The sequence below is a fragment of the Platalea leucorodia genome (assembly GCF_965183815.1).
Source record: "Platalea leucorodia genome assembly, chromosome: 3".
Lineage (NCBI taxonomy): Eukaryota > Metazoa > Chordata > Aves > Pelecaniformes > Threskiornithidae > Platalea > Platalea leucorodia.
The window spans coordinates 15,972,057-15,995,457 of NC_138825.1; the positions used below are offsets into that span (position 1 = coordinate 15,972,057).

General features: G+C 45.0%; 1 protein-coding gene across 3 annotated transcripts; it reads right to left on the minus strand.

The window, feature by feature from the left end:
- Nucleotides 1-5,600: 5,600 nt before the first annotated feature.
- Nucleotides 5,601-23,389, minus strand: SNX5 (sorting nexin 5). 3 transcript variants are annotated; one of them, XM_082307233.1, is made up of 15 exons: nt 23,270-23,359; nt 22,284-22,379; nt 21,449-21,548; nt 14,071-14,175; nt 13,440-13,573; nt 12,730-12,851; nt 12,275-12,398; nt 11,537-11,632; nt 10,553-10,658; nt 10,398-10,473; nt 9,515-9,554; nt 9,333-9,419; nt 8,050-8,209; nt 7,196-7,281; nt 5,601-6,149 (listed from the first exon to the last, which is right to left on the minus strand). In XM_082307233.1, the coding sequence occupies exons 6-15, from the start codon at nt 12,801-12,803 to the stop codon at nt 6,102-6,104; spliced, it is 897 nt and encodes a 298-aa protein (XP_082163359.1). In that variant the 5' UTR covers nt 12,804-12,851; nt 13,440-13,573; nt 14,071-14,175; nt 21,449-21,548; nt 22,284-22,379; nt 23,270-23,359; the 3' UTR covers nt 5,601-6,101. The 3 variants fall into 3 exon arrangements, with proteins under 3 accessions (XP_082163359.1, XP_082163358.1, XP_082163357.1); XM_082307232.1 differs by lacking the exon at nt 21,449-21,548; XM_082307231.1 differs by lacking the exons at nt 21,449-21,548; nt 22,284-22,379 and having other exon boundaries at nt 5,602-6,149; nt 13,440-13,550; nt 23,270-23,389.
- Between the last annotated feature and the right edge of the window lie 12 nt (nt 23,390-23,401).

Below are 23,401 nucleotides of genomic sequence, written 5' to 3' on the forward strand. Positions count from 1 at the left end.
AAGAAAGAGCTGGAAGCCCCTGACTAAATTATACCAAACCGAAGGTATATTTTTGGGCTCAGCCACAGGTGCTATCCAAACCTGTGCTGTTTTATGGAGCCACGCTTTCTTTTTTCTTTTTTTCTTTTAAACTCCTCCATAGAGGGAGCAGAACGAACTTGATCCAAACTAAATCAGACACCATAAAGCAGTATGTTGGTTTCAAAGCAGGTAGTAGGCTAGCATTAAACAGGAACCTTAAACTTTTTAACCTTTTTTTATACCAGTGAATCAGACTCTTGGGGCATTTTCCCACACTGAACAGTCTTAGGAAACTTTTTAAGTAACAGCAAAGCAACATTAAACGCAAGAAACAGATAGGGAATGAGAATCCCTTAACTGATGGGGAAGACTTGTACAGCCTTACCTAAAAGAAGTTAAGGTGCTGCAAGCAGTAAGTGCACACGATCTGTCCACTGAGTGCTGACAAGAAGCTAAAGCGTCAGCAGAGCAGCACTCACAATGCATTTCCATCTGCCTAGGACTCCACCACCCTCTCTTGCAGAAAGTGACCTTGCAATTCCACTGCCAAGTAAAACAGACCCACAGAAGAGAGCACCGAAAGTCATTTAAACCGACACGTTTCACTGCATTGGAGTGGAGGCAGAACAGTCACACTAGCAGCTACCACGTCTCCACAGAAGAGCAGTAAACCGCAGCCAAGGGACAGCCAAACTAAAATCACAAACACTCATTTGACTGCTTCCAACAGCAGCGGATCGAGACAGCGGGAGCCCTGGAGTGGAATTTCAGATCCAAGTTAAATTTCTGGCTCTGACAAAAATTCCCTGTGGAACGACAGGCAAGTCACCTTTTCCATGCTCTACCTGAATCCCCTCCCCTGTAAAACAGGCACCGTTCTTGCTTGTCTGTTCAAGTTACAGAGCAGTCCTAGCAGGGATTATTTTTAGCACGCAAGCATGAAAACCCAGCTGAGCTGGACTCTGATCTCAGCTGGGCCTTCTCATTGGCTTCGTAATATAAAACGTAAACAAAAAGCAAGGCTGAGCCCCCACCAGAGCTCGGCCACTGAACAGCATTTTGATAGCAGAGGACCCACAATTTTCAGAAAAGAGTGAGCTGCAGGTCCAAAGTTGGAGCCAGGCAACAACCTGAGGGATTAAAATGGATCACCAGTGCCTGTATTCATTCACTGGCAACCAGCGAGCTGCAAGCAGACAGGTTTCAAATCCATTTCAGATATTCCACCATCACTAAGCGATGACACAGGTGTGTCTTAAGAGCACAAGTTGAAATAACTCATAACTGTGCTCTCAGACATAGCAGCAAGTGCTGGGATAGCAGGAAAGTACTGAAAGCTACATCCACGAATGGGAACTCTACAGAGCTCTTTGCTTCACAGCATAAACAAGCAGCTCCTCCCAATCTTTTGAGAGAGACTGCAAGTGCCAGAAACTATTAATACCTGCCGAGAAAACCCTCCCAGCTCCCTGTTTTGAGAAATTCACATTTGCTGCTATCAGAAGTGTAGCATAAGGCCACAAAACTGCTAGGGGTCAGGGCCTCAGATCAGAGCTCCCCTACAGAGTGGGCAGTCAAGAAGAAACAGGATGGAGAGGAGCTGAATAAATTGGGAGCATGTTAAAAAACGAAACAAACCAAAACCAAGTCATGATGAATCTCTAACTAAAACATCAGTAATTGTCCCCAGATATGTCAGACTGCAGCTGAATTTCTGTTGTGAGTCAGGCTGGGGTGTTTAGCAGAGAACCGCTGTGGGGGGCACAGGCCCAGCAACAGCGAGCATAAAGAGCCCATGCTCACAGCTCTTCCAGGCTTTCTGTGCCCCAGAGGCACAGGAACAGTTCTCCACTTGGTTTACCAGCCTTAGCATCAATGATGTGTCTTCCTAGAACCATGAGTACTCACATAAACAAGAGCAAACCAGCTCTTTCTTGGAGTACGCTCAACCCTTAATCATTCCCTTTCTATGGCTACAAAACCCTGTTTTATGGCACCACCCGGAATCACAATCTTGTGCAACAGGACACATTTATGAGCCTCTCTTAGGCGACCAGGTTGGTTCCCATCTGCAGTTTTCCAATATCCAGATACTGCCAACTCCCTAAGTACAATCGCCACCTGTTTCACCCACCCTGAAGATGCTCTCATTTTAGTACGCCTTACCCGCCGCAAACACCATGCCAAGACTGCAGCCTTCCGCATCCAGCTAGCCTGCTGCTACCCTCTCCTGGGTTTGCACTGCAATCCAGATCCACTGCTCTGTACCCATCTTAACCGTTAGCTCTGCTGCGCTGGACACAGCCAGCCAGATACCTGCAGCACCATGGACTTGGTTCTAGCCCACCTTGGCCGCACCATCCCAACAGTCATCGTCGCTTCTCTGTAAGCGGAGACGTGCTGCTGCTGTCCGAGGACACGAATCACCTCCTTACTCTCTAATGCTGAGCACACAGCTGGATTCCTCAGGATCCATGTTTCTGTTGGGAGGAGAAAACCCACCTTTTCCTCCCCAAGATGGAAGAGAAAAAGCTAGACTCCAAGCTTTCCGTGTGGAGAGGGAGCACTGTATCCTGTAACACCCTACGCAGCCCAGCGGCTGCGTGCCAGCAGAAACGTTCTTCCTTGGAGGGCAGTTTCTGTACGTTATCTCCCGTAACGCAGGCCACAAGCACAGCACCAAGGTACAAGGGGATGCGCCTCTGCTACCAGCTCTGTTAAGAGAACATATCCTCGACTCCAGGCTAGAGATTTGTACCTGCTGAGCTGCTACTGGGAGAGCCCCTAGCCCACTTCAGGCAACGCAAGCTGGATTAGCAGAGACCTGCTATTTAAATTCTTGGAGGGAGCGTGGCTGGAAGGGATTGCACAGAACTAACCTGAGCACTTGTGCTGCAGGCCGGTGGCATGCTTACCTCCAGGTCACAACAGCATCTGCCTTCATCAACAACACTAGAGCTGGATGTCTAACAAACCTTAGCAAACTTGAACAAACTTTAGTTTTCCCTCTGACCTCATCCAAATGGACGGAGAGGAACTGACATCTGATGTGAAAAGCCACATACCACAGTTACCACCACAGTGATGAGGCTTGTGCCTGTTCTCCAAAGCCAGTTTGCAATCCATAAACCAGAGCAACAAGCTCTTAAAGGTAAACTGCTTTACAGATGTGATCATGACGTCTATGCTAGAGTCAATCTACGAAACTCTGCTCTCATCCCCTCCAACCAGCCTTTTCAATTAAGTCTCAGCAGTATTTCTAAAAAACTTATTTTCACATTGATGATAACCTGCCTTATCACACTGACTTGCCTGTGCTGATCTTTGTTCTGCTAAGGCTTTATTCCAGGCCCTGCTGCAAGGGAAGTCAGGTCCAGTCATATTACATTAGTTAAAGAAAGATTTCTGTCCTTCCTTATGAGCAGACTGCTCACATACGCAACTAATTTCTCTTATATATCAACATATGTCCAGCTGCCAGGTAGGAAACTGGGGCATGCAGCAGCCTTTCCAGTACTTCATTACGACTCAGTCTGAGGGTAAAGGTATTAGTTACGAGCAGCTGTCCCAGCCTGCCACCCAGTGGCCTCCAGGAACGTGATCTGTGCTGTGACTAGTATTTTCCAAGTCAACAGGTTTGAAACATTGAAGCTGACTGCAATGCACTCTACTGGCATGGCTGACACAAAACAGCTTCCCTCAGAGCAACAGTGTCATTGGCAGAGACTTCTTTATAGCTACCATTTCTTGCAGTTATAACTATAACTACAATAACATCATCAGTATAAAGTCATAATTATATCCACTCAAAGTCTTTTGCATACTTTTAATCTGATCGGATTAATACTTTAATCCACGTCAAGCTATGTCAAGAATTCAGAGTGCAAACATCTCATAGAAAAGCCCTAAAAATTCTTAAAAAAAAAAAAGTGTCTCACTTAAAGCTTCAAACACTATTACTGGCAGTGCATGAAGCCCACAATAGTCTAGACTGCTTCTGGAGGAGACACAAAGTGTTGTTTGTCATGTTGATAGCAGCTACAGCCTTTCTCTGGGGAAAATAAGAAAGGCCTTTGAACTGAGTTGAAGTAGCTTAGGATAGACACAGTCAGAGCTCAACTTCTTCAGACTCAGCCCAAAGGCAGTTAGGTATAGGCTGCAAGTATCCTGGCTACTGACTTTGATTCACAAAGACCACCCAGCTACTAGAGCTAGGTTCAGAAGGACCCAGCATATAACAGTATTTTACTGCAAAACAGCATAAGCAAGATGGTACTTCTATGCCATAGGCAAGAGGTGCGAAAGGGCATGAAGCAACCACGGTGCCCGAGAGCCACGGCACACCAGGAGAAGCTCATCCTGGCACAGCTGGCACACCAGCAGAGCCTAGGATGAAGCAGCCAGAAGCAAGGGCAAGAGGCACAGCATGCATTTTTTGGAAAAGCCAAACCTTTGCCAGCATGAATTGCCCAGCTTGGGGCCACTAGTTGCCCCAGGACAAGTGGCTAGGAGTTTATACAACATCTCTGTCATAGGTGACAGCAACGCTACCCATCAGCTCTCTTCTATAGAGGGGCCACATATCCACAAGCAATATACTTATGTGGCTGCTGCTGGAACTGAGTTATTTAGGCAGAAGCTGAGCATGAACTCCAGAAACCTTAATCAACCACAAGTTGAAACTGTTCCTGTCGAACAAAGGTAAAAGGAGACTGAATTCAGACATTTTTCAGCTGGACTGCTGCAGGATTGTGTGGCTGGGAAGAGCTGCACAGTTTTCATGGGGTACCAAAACCAAAAAGCAATAGGTCATGGAAAAAGTAAACTATTGAACAATCCTTAGATACTGCTGCTGAGCTGCCCATTCTCAGAGCTTCCCTGGTTGAAGCTGCTTCAGGCAGTCTGCCCAGAGCATAGCCACATAGTCTACTTTGAGCACGGCTAGAAGTTTAGTCACAAGAAATTAAGCAAGGCTCAGATACCCTTCTTACTCAGAAAGCTGCCTTTAGAAGGGTATGGCTTGCTGACCTATATCCACATATGCCAAATGATAGCCAACCCATAGAAAGATGACCCTGGGGTTTATAGGCTGAGTTGCCTCAGCTACAGCAGTGTACGCCCAGTTGGCCATACTAAGTTTAAAGAGGTTTATCTTACACAAGACTGGCAAGGGCTGCGCTTCCAGAAGCCCTGAAGTTTTAAATAGCCTCTTGTTGCTAGCAGAAGGTGTAAAGATTTGCAAAATATGAAGCATTGTAAAGTAGCCTGAAGAAGTCTAAGCCACCTATACATATCAATGCTTTTGAAAGGCTCGGTTTTCTTGGTGTGCAGCATGTAGGAACTAAAAGTTTGAGAGCTACTCAAACAGCAACATGACATGAAGTTCTCACATTTCATGTCAACACCCATTCCAAGAACAATCCTATTGAGTCAAATATTTATCTCTAGTGCTCTGAATGAAGAGCTCCAAGTGATGAGTAATTTCTGATAGGTCCATGCCTGAAACCTCAGTTTGTCATTTTATATCCCACAAAAAGTCTTGCCATACAACAGCTTGTTGTATCAGACATCTTTATTTGCTGTATTGCCCAAGTGTACAAATACTGAATGTAGTTATAGAAATTCAAAATATATTGTAGTAGAAATCTGTCTGGGAAGTGGAATGTTAAGATATTTACTTTATAAAATTACTACACTTATAGAAGTCACTCCCACTTGCAAGTTTTAAATATATCAGGGCTATGAAGAGACAGATTACTTTATGATCCTGCAAAAAAGGAGTTCTTCTCAGAAAACATTTTCTGCTAGATGAAGTCAGTCAATAGCAAATCAATTTCTTACATTTGACTCATTTTGAGTTATCAGCCAACAGGATGTTAGCTACATCCAGACAATTCATACACAATTCAGCTCTCATTTATACCAAGAAAGTCAATGTATCACTATCAACATATTTAAGTATTAGTCAAACAGAATCTCAGTGACAATATTTATTTTAAGCTAATGAAGTCAAGCCAATAAGTTGCCCCTGGCCATTGAGTGCAATTGATGCTTTTTTCACATTTTCAGAATAAGGCGCCTTAGTTCTTGAACATGTCAATACAGCTTTGCAGGAGAGAGACATTGTTCTGGAAAGGAAGAGAATTAGTTTCAGATGAGTATGACTGATAATTTAAATCCTGCCTTCCACAATGAGGTAGCTTCCAAAATAGTAGATCCATCCCAGGATTTTGTAGCCTATGACAATGCTGAAGAGCTTATACTGCAAAGACAAGCATCTAAGCAGTAAAGCATCAAAACCAGATCATACCGTCTGCAATCTGCCTCTTCCTGCAGGCCTGCAACCATGACTCAGTTTGTGGGAAAGAGAGGGGCAAGAGACAGAATAGTAAGTTTTTAAAGTGGGCCAAACTGAGCAGCATTGTCAAGCCTTTTGTGTGTCACATTCAAGCTCAGCAATGAAGTAGCTACCTGTGATGAAGTCCAGGACTCTCAGAGTGGCAGATTAGACTTTCCTTCTTCAAAAGAAGCAGAGGATGGACAGTTACCTCTTCCTGAGGCTTACTGCTTTGTTCTATACACTAAATTAGCACACCCTGTAACCTGTGTCCACTTTCCTGGCTTAAGCTGGCAGTACATGGTGTGGTCTCCGCAGCAGACTTCAAGCCTGCTCAGTAAAGCTTGGCAGAGGCTGCTACAAAGCCAGTGTCCCCCTTCACTGACAAGCCAAGTGAGAAAGGTTGACAGCTAGATCACAAGCTGCAGGATGTGCTCTCACAGCGCTCAGGAACACCTGAAGCAGCAGCTGCCTCTAGATGCAGGAGGGATCAAACCCTGTGGGCTGAGGCTGCTTCATGGGAAGTCAGGTGAGCTGTTGTGTACTACGTGCAAAACTGAGGCTTCTCACTTGCAGTGTGATAGGCTGGTGTCCTAGGAGTGACCAGCTGAAAACAGGCTTTCTGCATGGGACAGGTAAGACTGCCAGCATTTGTTTTTTGTATGTACTACACCTACACCTTCACACTTCTCTCCTTCTCCTCTTCAGATCTCAGCTAAAGGGCCCAGCTGTTCTATTTCACACTTCCTAGTTTTAAAGGGAACCCAGAAAATCCTCCAAGCTACACAGTACTCACTTCTCTCAAGCTATGCCTGTTAAATTCCAAAAAGAACACACCTTTGCGTGTTTTATTTCCAGTTCTGCCATTTCAATTAGGTTTTTGCGGAATGCTGCTATTCTCTTCTGTTTGAAGCTCATCAGTTCTGCAGGAAAGAAAGAACAAACAAAGATAAGATAGATGTACAAAGTGTGACTGAATTTTCAGTAATGCCCCTTACGTTTCATGAATTCTGTTGTACAGCTCTAGTTACAGTATTTGACCACAAAAAGGTTCAAGAGTTAGTCTTGCTGTTTCTAGCCAGAAGATGCATTCATTGCATGACACTAACTGACATCTTGGTGAGGAAATGGACACCTTGTCTAAGACAGAAAGGCTTTACAGGAAGACAACTGGTATAAAACAGAAGCAAGCCACACAAGCTCTGTGAGAACACAGAACATTTAAAAACCAAGAACATTAAAGGAGTAGTGTGTGTACCATGAAAGCATGTTTCCTCTGTTTTATATTGTTCAAAGGCATCTACTAAGAACCAGTATTTGAAACTCTGTATGAGGCACTCAGCTGTACTGGAACAGAGCAAAAGCCTGTTTACACACTAACTGAGATAATCAGAAGCCTGAGTAGTTACCTTCAGGTGGAGGCTGAGAAGAAGAGTGCAGTCTGGAAGACAAATACTAGGGGCTTATAACGAAGGCTGGTCTAGTACTGACATTGCTCTGCTTCAGACAATCATTCTTAAAAATATTTAGATGCATTAGTTTTACAGGCATCTATACTGCCCTTGGGATGTCCAGACTACTTGCTTCAGGAAAACACTTCAGAAGCCTTCAGTAGCTGAAGGTCATATTGCATTGCACCTGGACTGCATTAAGATCTCCCTTCAGCATAAATACAGCAAAGCTTGTTTTACCTTGTTTTGCAGATTCTGAAATCTTTTCAAACTTCTGACAACAATCCTGTTGGTGTGCCTCAGCCAGCCTGACGTCCTTGCTCTTTAGTCTGGCTTTATCTAGAGCTTTGTTCGAGTTTTCATAGTCAACAAGAGCCCTTGTACGTCTGTACAGAAGATCCTGAAAGTAGATAGGAATAGTGCATCAAAGCCTTAAGAGGACTACTTCCCAAATTGAGGTTACAACTACCTTAGCAGCAGGGGGTTTCACTTCTTTCAGCACCAGATTCTGCTTTTGCCAACAAGCTATTATAACCTGCTATGCTGTTAGCATAGCAACCGGAGCCTTTCACCAGTGCAGTATCAAGTATTCAGGACTGTCACTTGTGCCTTAGTCAAGGAAGTCTGAGGGCTACTGTAGGCATCGCTTCTTCCCTTAAAGTAGCTTTATCCTTCTATAAGGTGGGCCTCTCCACTAAGGAGTAATAGCACTTCCCAAATTCCCTCAGTCTACTTCCAGTAAGGGATACACTATCATTTAATTGATTGGAGATCTGACAGTTTGACTGAAGCACTGTACTAACCCAGACGTGAGAAGCAGTACAGGTCTCTGTGCCAATTCCCTTCTAATTAGCAGCAGTATAGTCTTGATATCTAAATAGCAGTACACCACACAAAGGGAGCCTGTAGTGAACGTTCCAGGGTACGTGACATCAGAGGTATGACACTAGATGAAGAGGCCCATCAAGTTATACCTAGATACCACTTCTCAGCATAGTCACCCCCTTGCCAAGTCAAGTATTGGCTAGAAAAAGAGTGGCTGGCAAGGCTTTTGCAGTCACATCAGTTTAGCAAACCCCTCTTGGAAGTCCAGACTCCAATAGCCTGCACATGTTACCACATATTCATGATAAAGTACTTTAGTAGTTGGGATTTACTTCAGGATTTTTAATTAGTTATCATTGGTTTTACTGACAAGTCATGACAACTCAGGCAGGGGAAGGGTTAGAATGCTGCTGCAGACTCAAATTCAGTTTGCACTAACTTACAGAAATCTAATGAGTTCTTCCTCTCTACATGCCAAAGAAAAACTGGTTGGAGATCTTAAACAGCCCTTCTGTAGGCGGGCTGGACTGCAGCTAGCCAATATTTAGTTTCTGTATTCTGCTGTGGTTTAGGAGTGCCAGGTTTCTCAGGCAAAAAACAAGGGTCCAGCTTCCTGTCTTCTTAAAGCACAAAGAATACCATGAGTGAGTCATGGTGCCCGTAATAAAACTAAGCTTCAAAAAGAAAACTGTTCTCACCTTAGCAGCTTCTATATTGAGCATGTAGTACCTCAACAGTTCAGAGAGCTTTAAGTCTTCATCAGACGAAACTCTATTCTCTACCTTCTACAGAAAAAAAATCAGATAGTTGGTATGTAACAGGAAGCAGCAACATCTAGATTCAGAGATTCTCCCCCCCCCGCCCCCCAAGCTTCTCTTACCCTGAGTTTCTCAAAGAGCTCAGCAACTTTCAACAAGTACCTAGGGGAAAAATTGCATAAATAAGTTTCAGATACTTCTTAGTCTGATAAATGCCAGGATCAACTGACAGGAAACCAAAAAGCTGAAGGCTGGAGTTTACTCCTCCATAGAGATGCAGACAACAGCTTGAAAAGAACTCAGGTCTAGGCAAACACCCAGACAAAAGGTTCAATGCAAGAGGTGCCGATTCCAGCCTAACAGACTAGTACAGTTGAGCAGCTAGACATCATTTAAAATAACAAAGCTGATCTCTAGATCAGAAAAGTCTTGTGGAGAATTTCCCCACTGTTACTCTCCAAGTGGGGTGAACAGTCTTGTTTATTCAGCTATATAATCTGTTTTAACAAGGTCTTGGTAAATTGATAGCCAAGTTTAGAGAGGTGGAAGAATTCACCTCTGAAAAGGTGACTAGGCTTTCATAGCTTAAAAAAACCTTATGATTCTGGAACTTCAAAGGTCCAGAAGATCATACAGGCATAGTACAAGTTGTGGTTGTATTTAACAGCACATTAGAACACAGATGCATAACCCTTTCTCCCATATTCTCTGGGAATTTGTGACCTGAAAAAAATTCAAGGAGACTTCTGTTTAGAAGGAGCTTTGATGACCAGCATGATTCAGCTCTAGGGCACACCTGGCAAAAGATCAGCTAGTTAAGAGTCAGATGCAATTGACAATTTTAGGTCTGTCACACCAGGAGCATCAGAGAAAAGAAAGTTTCAATGCCACTTGCTTGAAATTCAAGAAACTCAAACCAGCTATGACTCAGTCCCCTGGATTTTACAGAAGGAATTTGATATTCCCAGACTCAGGATATGTTTATGAACAGTTAGAATTGCTTACCTTTTGATAACTGTAGGTTCTTCTAATGCCAGGCTGTTCAAGCAAGCTGAAGTATAAATATAGTCATCTGCAACATCTGCAAGAACAAGACAAGGTTTTCAGGCTGAAATCGGCAAGACTGCCAGGTCTTTACAAAGGTCTTTGAAAAGATTCACTTTTGTGAGATCTTGTCATCTTATCTGCTTTTGCACATGCATCCTTGATTCTGTTGTAGTAGTTTACAAGAAAAGTCTTCTCTTGCTCAAAAAAGTCTTCTACTTCCTGAAAGAGAGTATGACCTGTTAAGTCGGTTACATTACTACAGAATACAAGCTCTTCCCTGTTTTGGGAAGGGCCCAAGAAATAACCATAGCCACCTGAGCATTATGCCCATCAATCTCTACTGAAGAGCAGAGTTTGAGACAAGGTCCTGAGCCAAGGGTTTGACAAACCAAGCCATTTGGCAAGTTTCTTCATGATGAAGTGAAGATGGACTTGACACTCAACTATTCAATGCTGCAGGTTGTCCAAAGCAACCAGTAAGTTGGCATTAGAGGGCTACCAACTGTTGGAATTTTATTTCCTGGACCTGCTGCAACGCAGTAGCTAAGCAGCAAGCAGTTTACAAGCTTGCTTCACATGCACACCAAACATTATGTGTACTGTGATGTTTCAGGACATTGTGTTTAGGACAGCAAGTCTACTAGAAAGAGCTACCATGGTAACATGACAGAAAAGCTGAAGCTGGACCAGTTACAGGAGTCTTTGGTATTTGATCTCATCTAGTGCAAGCAGAAACCCATAAATCATGTTTGTTCAGAGCTCCAAAGTAGACAAAAGCCACAAGCACATTTGCTGAAGGTGTAATTCCTTCCTTCCCACTAGTATCAGGTGTTAAGGCAACTCTTGTTCATCCACCAGAAACTTTAAATATACACTTAAATTTTTAACAGCCTATAGCTTCAATGCCTTTTTCTATAGAAGTCAAAATTAATATAGGCTACTCCACCCAACTCAAGACAGCAGTAACAAGGAAGGTTAGCATTAGTAACTGAGCCTCACACACATCAAGCCTGAAGCAGACATAACTAACTTCCCTGGAGCAGGAAGCAAGAAACAATCAAGACTAGGCTAAGTCAGAGGTAAACCAACTACCTTACCTTGACTCCAGAGAAGAGGACTTCATCAGCACTCTTTACTACACTTTTTAAAAAGCCACCAAACATCTCTTTTGTGTTTTTCCTCCGAACACTCAGCTGCAACAGAGAGAGCAGGACAGCTTTAAACTCATCCCGAGGGGGGTAAAAAGTGACTATTTTGACACTTGCAGTGTTGTAACATCATTTATATCTAGCATATGACGGAGCAGGCTGATTTCCAAGCTCTCCGTAATACCCGAATAAGCTGTACAAAGATGGCTCATGTAACAAATGGCTTGACTTGAACTTGTTCAACTACTCTGTGCCACAGATTTTTCCCATTCCCAGAAACAGCTCAGTTTCTCCTTACATATCTTGGATCACCATCCATCACTCATAATTAGGTATAACAAAACAGATGCAGTACTAACTTTAATACACCTCTATCCTTCCATTTTAGGACCATGCCACACACAGGACAGGTACAGCTGAACCATACTTGTTCCTAAAATGTCAAGACATACAAAGTTGGGTTCCTAACCAACTTGACTAGGATTAAGAAACACTATGAGATTTATAGCAGAAAAAGGTCTAAAGGTCAGGCTTTTCATCCTTTAACCATCTCGCAGAAATACTGGCAATATCTGCTTGCTTACGCTGCACATAGATTTACATAACATCCTGACTGTGCCCAGAGAAGTGACAGCACTCCTAATACCTTGCCTCACTCTGAAAGGAGAAAAAAAAAATGTGTCTTACATCCTGGTCATACTCCAGGAAAACATGAAAATTGCGATCTTTGCTGAGCACAGGATGAGAAGAAATCCGCTGAAGGAAGATTTCGTGTGATGATACAGTCTTCTTGAAGACAGCGAGGTATTCACTGAAAGGAAAGAACAGACTGAGATCCCCTCTGGTACTGCCTTCTTCAATATACAAAGAATTGCTTTAAGTTTATTCACTGAAAATATTCAACAGCCTGCTTCTGAAATAGCTAGCTAGTGATAGAGATGCTATTTTCAGTCCTTTTAGCTAGGAAGTTTTCCAGTTTGAGAGAAACTTTTGGCAACACCACAGCTCCAGGACTTTAAAGATTATGCAGCAGCAGACACCCTTCAAAACAGTCACACTCAAGATCAGTTCCCACCAAATAAGTTGCTCTCCCAGAAGGCTTCTCTAAGTGCAGCTTTTGGCAGTAGATTAATTCTACTTACGCTTCTAGCTCTTGCTTCATTTTGGCAAACTCTTCTTTTGTCATAGACACTTCTCCTTCCCCTAACTTCTGCATCTTCTCTCTGGGACCATCAAAGTCAGGCTTTGAAGGTGCTGGAGGTATCTAGCCAAGGAATTGGTTAGCGATAGATGCTAGCAAATAAAGTTTTCCAAAATCACTTCTAGCATTCTCTGGAAGGAGGCCCTTTTGCCTGGTCATGGCAAGCCAGCAAGGCTCTGCACACAGGAATTTAGAGGCACATTGATGTCTAGGACCCTGTTTGCGCCTCCCAGCTCTGTGCTACCCCTGCCCCAGGAGGGAAACCAACCGAGAGGAACAGCCTCTATAATCCACCCTGTAGCCAGCCATCTCCTGTGGCCCACAGGGCCTACTAAAGAGTCATGACAGAAAAGAAAGAGTATATTTAATAGAGTATTTCACTGTGTTATCTTCAGGCAGATATTAATACCACCATAGAATCAGGAATTCTCAAAGCATCGAGCTATTTTTGCTGCCCCAAGCTATACGGAAAGTGCACACAGAGCCATACCACTGAAGTTGTTTGGAAATTAAGGCAAAAGGAAGCATAGGGAATACCAGAGTCATGAAACACTGGTAACACTGGTAAAGCAGACTTCATGCCCTTACTAGTATGCACTTTATATCACCATAGTCTTTAGTTTAGAATTACATTTTTTGGGAAGTACTTACAATGAGTCCTGCATACTCTTCGGTTTCAGTCAGTGTATCATGGAGCCACACAAAGTCTTCATGCTGCCTTGTAACTGAAAACTCAGAGCTTTGAAAAGCTGGCAGTGTAGTCTGGAAGAGAAGATATAGAAGCCCTACTGTTTTGTAAATTAGTGCTTTTAGAAACAGTTTTGTCTGTTTCCAAAGGAAGCTATTTTGCCTAGTAAGAGCCTTTTGCCTACTCCCTTTTAGCTGAGCTGGCACTCATTTGAGAGCCTTACTATTAAGGAGACTATTTAAAGAAAATGCACTGTTGTGGAACAGCATTAATGCAGTTTATTTTGTGAAGCTTCACAGTAGCTGGTTTCCTCACCCCTACCCCCCAGCCTTCTGGTGTCAAGCTAGGATTCCTCAGCAAAGCCAATCTACTGTATCAGCTAACTTGTCTCTATTTAGAGAGTGTTCAAGTCTTAGGAAATCTTAAGTTTCACACACACACACACACCCCCCCTCAGGCCACCTTTAAGTGGAAAAGCTCCATCTAATTAGATTTCCTTCATTGCCAAGACCATCTTTACAGGTATGTGTATTGCAAATACACATATTACTTGCATAACATTTATGAAGACCACTTTCTACTCCATGATCTTACCTTAGTATGCACAGTGAACTTCACTCTGTCCTTTTCACTTAGGGCATCAGGTATATCAATTTGAAGAGAGGGATCAACGTTCAGGTCTACAGATACAGACCTCAGCTGCAACAGAATTCACAGTATAAGCCTTAGTCAAGCATCAAGTAGGTTTAGTGAAGTTAAACTGGCTGTCAACAAGAGCCACATTGCACTAAACCACTGCCTCCAGGAACAGCACATATGGACAAGCGTGACAGCCTCAACACTACCTGCACATCACTGTGACAAGCCTTCCCTTCCAAACACAGGAAAGGAAAAAGCCTTGTTAGCTTGAAGTCTGAAGAACCGATTGTCAGAGCTCACACTAGAGGTATTTGGGAAGTCTTCTCTGAAAAGAAGCATCCTCCTTCCAGTATTGTCCAGCTTGTTTACTTGGAGCATATTAAGCCAAAGCCTATTATGCCAGTTCAAAGATAGCAACAACCCTCGTAGTTCTCCATTACCCTGTGCCTCCACAATATGTGGCAGAACAGCTGACCTTTGGGAAAAGTGGGGCATGAAACCTCTTTAGGCTCCCATAAAGAGCCCTAAGATGCTCTAAGAGCCAACTGTCTGCCAGAAACAGGACCAAAACCCAAGAACATTGTGGCACTAACACTACACCTGTTTAATCTTATTTTCAGGATACCTGTCATCATGTTATTCACTGCTGCTAGAATGCACATTTGCTGTTAAAAGAAAAAGCCCCAGTAAGCTGGTACAAGAACCAGCCCCAAAGATATCTGAACTTTGCTTTGCAAAAAGTTATGTATTGCTTGTAACTGCAAGTCTCTTCCCCTCCTAAATCCAGGTCTTGTCTTATACTTTCTGGACAGAGCTTTGTGTCTGGCAACATTTTAATGCTATTTGTTTCCACTTAGCATGCTCAGAAACCTCTTCTGAGCTGCTCTATGTGAGGAACCCTTTACAGGAGGCCTCAGAGCATACCAGGTTCAATAAAGACCAGACTTGCCTTCCCGGTACTTCAGACACCTTAAACAGAGACAGCATCTTCCTTTGGGGACTTATTTCTTCATTCCAACAGCCTACATGCAGAAGACAATTTCAACCATACTTAAACTTTTCTAGAGCAGTGAAATAGCCTTCTCAGTGGAAGATGCTCTAGGTTATACACCCCTAACATCCTCAAGTCATAGTCCTACTGAAATTCCTTACAAGGACAGCGCTTTCTGACTCAGAGCAGACGAGGCCTTGATGCTCAGCATGCCATCCTGTTCTGGGAAGCCAGGGAAGTGGCCAGGCTGCACTCAAGAGCAGTAAGATTCAGCATAGCCCCCAGCCCATTTCTCCCTCTGGTTTACGATTTAAACTTCCTTTACCAACTTGTACTTCACTGCTTGTACCCAACCATTGAAGACAAATGGCTTCAATTCCCTACAGTACCTCAGAAGCAAGCAAAAAATGTTTAGGCACATCCAGCATAGATTACTAAGATTAATGCATACATCCAGTTCTTACATCAAGTACAATCATATATTTAGATACCAAGGAATCGACTTTTGCAAGCTATTAGGCACTACTGATCACCAGCTTCAGTCATCTGTATTCCAGAAGCATGCAGGAACCTTAGCCTATCACATTATGGTGGTTCCTGTGCTATGAAACCAGCCTTCTAAGAGGCCCTCCCTTCAGTGCTGCAGCCTAACAAATCATTCTTATTTTCTACATAAGGGAGAAACCGCCAGAGATCAAGGTCACAACACAGGAAGTTTGCTGAAGAGCCACCGTCAGAGCCAGGCTGAATCCCAAGGTTATCCTTTATAGAGATAATTCCGAATGCCTTCCCAGGAAAGCAAGCCAGAGAACTGGGCCACAGCTGATGTTGTTTCACCACCCTGCAGCATACTAGGGTACAGACAGACCCCACCAGCCAGGAGCTTGCCCCAACCACCCACTAAGCGCAAGTTTCAGCGCCAAAGCCCACAAGCAAACCGTGCCAGACAGCATCTGAGCAATCCTGACGTATCACAGATAGCTTGAACGCTGCCTTAAGCTTCTGCAAAGCTGCACAAGAACTGTTGAGAGGTTGCCCTTTAAAAAGGTAAAGCTTTGCTTCCAAAAGCTTTGGAAACTCCCTCCCCCTAGTCTGGCCATCTGCGTACTGCAGCCCAGGTCTGGTAGCCCTCAAGTCTCTCTGGCTGCCTGCAGAGGACACAGCTGTCAGGCTAGCAGGCATTTGCCTCTATCCAGCCTGCCCCCGCCTAGAGTCCCTCTACCACTGATGGTTACTGCTATCATCTACGACCAGGCTCTCGTGCATCAGTGAGGGACACCCCAGTCACTGTACCCTCATCCTTCCAGCCTCGCTAAAAAGACTTCTACCTGCTGCACACTAGCTGTTAGCTAGATTTAGAAGGAGGTAGGTAAGAGATACCTTAGGTAAGAGCCTTTTTAAGCTTTATGACTATGGAAAGGCCTTGTATGCAGCACACTGAGCTTCCCATTCCGACTTCCGCAGGACAGGCGGCTTTTATCCCATTCTGAGTATTGCCTTGGCAGCAAGCGAGGACGTTGAGCTTACAGAGCACGCCCTGGAACACAGTTCTTAACAGTCCCAGCACTGCTTACGTGCAAATGGACATAGCGGGACTCCAAACACTACAGGGACTCCAACAGGACAGTTGCTTCTCTCCAGCTACCTTATGGGACAGATTATTATATCCCCCTACAGGTATGTGATTCTGGGACTCGCTAGGAAGGCACAGACCAAACAGCACAAAGGTGCATGGTTCAGGGGTCACTGACACTGTTTGGGCAGACGCTACCCCACTCAAGCACTAGAGGAAGGATAGGTAGAAGGCCACCATTCAGACATTAGTTTCACTGAGAGCAAGGCTCACTGTCTGTTGCCAACTGAATGAAAAGCAAGTTGGTCCGTGCTTCCCAGCCAAATAACACTAGCAGCCAAAGCAGCGAGATGCAGACCCCAGTGTTTTGCATCCTGCTTACTTATCTTTACTGTCCAAACAGGATCAGCAGTGCTAACAACAAGAACTGCTGAGTCTGGAAAGTATGATAAGCCAAAGGAAACCGCTTCCTCTCAGCTAAGCTAAGGAAAGGATTACACAAATCAGCCACTCCTGAATTTGTGAACTTTCTTATTAAGTGTTGTGGAGAAAGTAACCCGTGATTAGATGCTGTCCGCACACCCCTCCATGCCTAGTAGTTGCCTGCACAAGAGATGGGGAGGTATGGACACAACGTGGTACTGCTTTGTCTGATTAAAGCAGTTCACATGTCACGAGTGTTTCTCCCCTGGACTAGCACCATAAACTGCAAGGCAACGGGGCAAGAACACGTAACCTACAGCTTCAACAATCCCCAGGAATGCTACTGCAGGAGAGCTTATTGCCCCAGCAGGGCCTTATTTACACAGAAGCAACTGGGAGTCAGCAGCAGTGCTCAGCTGTGCACTTTAGAGCAGTTTGTACTATACATAGGGCCTGAAGCACGAGATCAGCCCTGAAACAGGACAAGAATCAAGAACACCCCTATATACAGTGGTGGGATTCTGCCCCTCAGGACTACATGAAGCCACTTGCTAAAAAAGTCATGTACCTCTCCTACCGTAAACATCTACTGTAAATTTACATGATGCAACCTATACTTAAAGGCCACTGCAGGCTCAAACATCAAGCATATGACTGTTTGAAGACAGCACAGGATTATCACCTCTACCCTTCAGGAGTCTGGTCTTCAGTGAAGGACCTGGAGCCACATGAAATAAGGGATTATAAAACCACTGGTCTGCTCTAGTCCTGTGAAGGTCACTGTGGGCTCCTAACTCCAGGCCAGAGACCTTTAGAATTGCACAATCACAGCAGCAAGGCTCAGACTACAAAGAGAGCATTCACACTGTCTGACTTGAGGGGGACAGAGCGCTTTGTTTCCCTACAGAAAGTGCTGGGGCAGCATTGCTCCAATGAACTGGAAGCAAGAAGCCCCCCCCTCTTGTTACCACAGCTCTATAAGGCATTAACCCAGTGCACCCAGAGCAGATGTTCCACACCAACCCTTGATCACCACAAGCACTTGCTCCTGCAGCATTTAGCAGCTCATCATTCAGGACCTTTCATTCCACCATCCCTCCTATACCCATCCTACAAGTAGGAATGAGGACCAACTTGCTTATGGTCACATGAAAGCTGTGCAGAGCAGAAGAATTAAACTTTCATCTCCAGGCCCCAGACTTTTTCCTTTAGCACAGCAGGCACCCAACCCAAGACCTTCCCAGGAAACTACTCCGTTTTAGCTCTCTATCCTGCTGTGCCTGGTAGCTCCTTTGTATCTGGAGGCATTTCTTTGCTAGGACATCATTGCTTCCTCCCTGCACTCAAGGCAGCGGGCAAGACAACTGAAGTTTCCCTACCCCAGTTACCAGAAACCAGTCTATCCCCCAGCACCCTCAGGGCAGGTGGGGAATATAATCCAAGCTCAGCAGCTGGTGAGAGATTCTTCCTCACTTGCAGCATATGCCCAAAGAGGCACAGAGGATGGTGACTCCTGGAGCAGCACAGCAGGGAAAAAGTTGGGTTGGGCTGCAAACTGAAACACTTGCCCAAACCCAGCACTTTCACCTCTCATTTCCCTTTCTCAGAAACAGCTTAGAGACTTCTGGTTTGCAATGACGAAGCAACTGTTACAGCTGCTCTGATGCCCTCCACTTCTAGGCTCAGGCCTCTTCAGTGACTTGTATTGGGATCCCCAGGGTTTTGTGAGGATTCAAGAAAAAAAAAAAAAAAACAAAAACTTTTCCCTGTTCAGAAAAGATACTGTCCACCACAACTGTCTGACCTGGAAATTAGAACAAGACATCAAGCAGAGCCCTCCAGCATAACAGTCAGTCATCATATTGATTAATGTTTCTAGCTTTGGGACCAGAAGACTAAAAATAGCTATTATGGTACTAATTAGGGCAGTATGACACTCACCTGATCTGGAAGCTCAAGAGAAGAGACTGTACAGAGCATTACTCTGACCAATCCAGGTAGAGTTTTACAGCACTTCCTTTTTTTTTATTGCTTAGAGATGTTACAAACCTCCCCCCGCCAAACAAAAGAGCTGGATTATTTAAATACACTTCAGCGATGACTATCAGCTAACCAGGCTTCAACTTGATAGACATAAGTTTGAGCAGATGTCACCCAATGCAAACACATCTTCATGCTTGCAAGCATCCAGTGGAAGGCAATGCCCTCAGCCACTGAAGCCCCTTAGTTCTGTTGAGTGGCTTGAACTGCTGCTTTTAAAATTACACCCTTTGCAGTTTTAGCATCAGTTCTAGATGACTCAATGTTACTTCTGCATTCTAACAAAAGAATCTGCCAGTGCAAGCAACTGTGTACAACATCCGATTCCTAGCAAAATAAGAATCCATATTTGTTCTCAAAGTCAGATTAATCCAGGGGTTTTCCACATAGCCAGGCTCCCAGAAGGAGCAAGGAGCCCTTCCACACGAGTTTACATGTCACAGAGCTTTCTGCTTATTGTCAGCTACCTTATAAAAAACTCCTCCTCTTACTCATCACCTCCCTGCTGTCATTCAAGTGACAGCCACAAACAAGACTTCAGTGGTAATTACATCTGCCACTACCCAGCATCCATTACTTTTTACAGAGTAGTCTTTCTAATTAAACCAGTTTAAGTGCTCTCCAGAGAGCGCTAAAAGATCATGATGTTTTCTGGCAGTTTATAGAGTCCTCAGTTCCAGAGGGCCTTGTTTCAACACCCAGGGGTTAACCAGCAGACTTCCAGATTATCTGGCCAGCAGATATTAGTGGCATTAGTTGCTGGAACTACATTTCAGTCATATTCAGCACAAGTAGCTTAAGTTTCCCTTTAATCAAGATACTAAAAATATGTCTGAAAGTACCCTGCATGCATGCAGCAGTAAAGAGCTAATACAGTAGATGTGAAGCTTTGATTTTGCAGCCTTCGTGATAGACTTGCTGTTAGCTCTCTGACATTCAGCTGTAACAGTCCTGAAGTAGTCCAAGTTACACATAACCAGGAAAACTGAACCAGTTTTCTTGCTAACAGTCTTCATGTTGCTACTGATGCTATAGCAAATTTGTGTCTTTGACTGTAGAACTCCAGTGATGCAATGGTTTAATTATTTTGCTTAAAATAAAGATAAAGAGGGAATAATAGCTCAATTTAGTCACATTGAAACAGCATCCCTCACCAAGTGCAGTGCTTGCCAAGTAAGCAGAAGGCAGCCTCTATAGCCAGAGCACCTGTTGCCACTGGCTGTGCAATAAGCTGTCTTGATCACTTAGCTCTCCTGTCAGAGGGATCTCTGCATCGCTCTCTGCGGAAACCAAGCGGTCACACATCTCCTTACAGAGGGAGGGAGCCGTGGGAAGGACACTATCACCATTCAAGGATCCCATATTCTGAGCAAAAGCCTCTCTAGCTCACCTTGTTCCACCTAGCAGCACACAGGACAGCTCCACCTAACCCACTGCTTCCTCAGCTCGAGGGGTCGAGCAACACCTCTGGTAGTTTAAGTCAAATCCACCCTGCTGCGTCTGCCTACAGAGCACAGTCTATAGCTAAGCGCTTTTAGCCCACATGCCATCTGTAACATGAAGCATGCCCAGCTAAGGTGAAAGTTGTGCAACAGAAGCAAACCCCTAAGCCGCAGTCAGTAGCTACAAGAATGTTTTGCTAGCCTCCCGCAGCAAGGCCAGAGCTGGTGGCAGGGAGTCTCAGCAATACAGCCTCACCGTGCTCTCTTCACCTCCCATGGATTTGAAATTGTGTCATCAGCCCAAACTGCTAGGCCAGCTCCATGGAGGCTATATACCCTTCACAGTACATTATCCTTATCCAGTAGCTTTCCCCTTGCTAGCAGTTCATCTCCCTACTTGCTTTTGGGCGCAGCAGCATGCAGAAGCAGTTTTCTTGCAAAGCATAAGATCTAGTAGGCCCTCATTCTTTCCAGAACATGTAGAGAAGTTGTCTAGCACCAAGAACCACTGTTCAGGAGTGGTAACAGCAAGTCATTTTGTCTTCCACTGACTGTTCTGAGAAAGAGGGGCTACAATACTCACTCTCAGTATTTTGATCTAGAACAGTTCAACTGCAGACTGGAGCCTTTAAAATATTATCAAGCCATTGACATTAAGAAATACCAGGTTATTTGCACAAGCTTGGCTTGGCAGTCCCAGTACTCGTTTTACTTTCTGAAATGCCTTTTCTTCCCCATGACAGATTACACCATCTTTCCCACTGCACTTCCAATCACCCTTATCCTACCCTCCCTTCCTCTTCCTACATATCCTGATCCCCTCCTGCTTTGCCACCTCAGGGTCAGTTTTTAGTTTATACTTACCAATGATTCCTATTCAAGGTTAATACCTAATGAAGCTTCCTTTATAGGCATAGGCTTTATCTACTGGCCACATACCAGTTCCATGTTGCTGTTTCCTTACCTAAACAGGAACAGACAAGATAAAAGTATTTCTATCCTCCCCCCTGCTGCTGGAATCCCAAGACAGCCCTACTACCTGAAACAAGCTAGTTAATCTTTGTCTATTTAGCATTAGAGTGTAAAGCTACTCCAGCCCTCACCGTGGGAACATTTCCCCTCCCCCCAATATTCCTGCCTGCTAAGTTAGAAAGGGCGTATAAACACTCGCAGTTACCAATTGCTGCGAGACAGTTGATATTTTACCTTCCCCTCCACCCACCACCTGCAGGTCCTGCGAGCCTTTTATCTATAAAGCCTATAAAGACTTTTACTCAGTATTCTCAAATGGCAGACACTTTAATACTAACAGTTTCACATGCAGCAGAGGAAGGTGAAAGCACTGGCTAGTTCACAGCTCAAAGCAAATAACTAGAGAACACTTGTTCAACAAACTTTTGCCTGTTCTACTGGATCAAGAGTGTTTTAAAAGATTCATATGCAAAAGAAGCAGATGAGAGCAAGTTATCTAAAAAAAGTTATTCAAGGCAGGTGTATTTCTAGCCCTCAAGTCAGCTAATATACACCTTCCAAAAGGCTAGAGAAGACATAGACTGAAAGGACTTAAGCACCCTTAACAGCTTAAAACACAAGTCATCCTCCTGCAAGTTTAAGCTTAGTCACAATGTGAGACTACATTCAGATGCAACAGTATTAAAGTCAAATAGGCAGCTCACAGACTGTTAAAGGGCTGTCTTACCTTCTGTTCAAGGTGTGTTGGGGGTGGTTTTTAAACCAGGTAGACTAGGTAGGTTAAGCCAGGCAGCTTGTCCAGTATGCAAAACAACTCCAAGCACTGATTACACACACACACACGAATACACAAAGTTCCTGTTTTAGCATTTAATTTGCATTTCCTCTGAGAAGTTGAGAGTCTTAACATTGGGTAACACCCCATGCTCCCTCAAAGACCAGACATAAGCCTCCTTGGCACTTAAAGCTTCAACACTGCTACAAAGAAAAGAAAACCAAGTCAGCTACTGATGTGACAACCAAAGGAACGAGGCGTCGTAGCTGAAGTGACAGCTGACAGACTAATTAACACAGGCCACACAACCAGGAAGGCCGGCCACAGAGGCACAAGGCAGACCCCCTGAGGAAGACCAAGTTTGAACGCCTCTAGCAGAAGCACCTACAGCACTTCACAGCCAGTGCCCAGCCGCAGGTCCTGGCCAGCGGCTCCAGCTCCAGCATCCCCCCAGCAGGCCCAGCTCCTGCAGCTCCAAGGCCGTGCTTGTCACCCTGCTCCCGCCACAAATCAGGTGCTCCGCTCACAGCCCGCGCTGCCTTGTGGCAGCTGCAGAGCCCTCTCCTTCTCCTCCTTCCCAGCCTGGTTTTCTTTTCCTTTTTTTCCCCCTTTTTATCTCTCTCTAGGCACCTCTTCCTTCAGGGCAGCACCCCGCGCTCACCCTGGGCAGATGCGCCCTGATCACCTGCCCTCGGAGGACCCTGGGTGCAGGGAGCAAGCAGCGCAAGGACTAAGAACCCTAATAACTGAAACACAAACCTTAACAAAAATAAAAGCCTGTCGCTGCCCCGGTGCTACCGGCGGGGGGGGGAAGAGAGGGCGGGAAGCTCCCTCACACCCCGCAGGGCCAGCCCGGGGCTGAGCGCGGCCCTCAGCCCGGCGGGGCACGGCCGCACCCCCTCAGCCCGCCTCAGCCGGACCCGGGCCGCCGCCCTCACCTTGCTCTGCGCGTCCTCCCGGAGCAAAGCCATGTCGCCCAACGCGGCCAGCCGCTCACCGCCCTCTTCGCCACCGCCGCCGCCGCCGCCTCATATAGCCCGGGGCGGAGCCGCGGCCGCCTCACGCCGCCA

Excerpts from the sequence above, each read along its gene's own strand:
- SNX5 (XM_082307231.1), bottom strand. The coding sequence starts at position 23,302 with ATGGCTTTGCTCCGGGAGGACGCGCAGAGCAAG. Across the intron at positions 12,399-12,729 it reads ATGAAGCAAGAGCTAGAAGC|TGAATACCTCGCTGTCTTCA; the intron begins GTAAGTAGAATT and ends CTTTCCTTTCAG. Across the intron at positions 6,150-7,195 it reads TGGAAATAAAACACGCAAAG|AACAATGTCTCTCTCCTGCA; the intron begins GTGTGTTCTTTT and ends CTTCCTTTCCAG.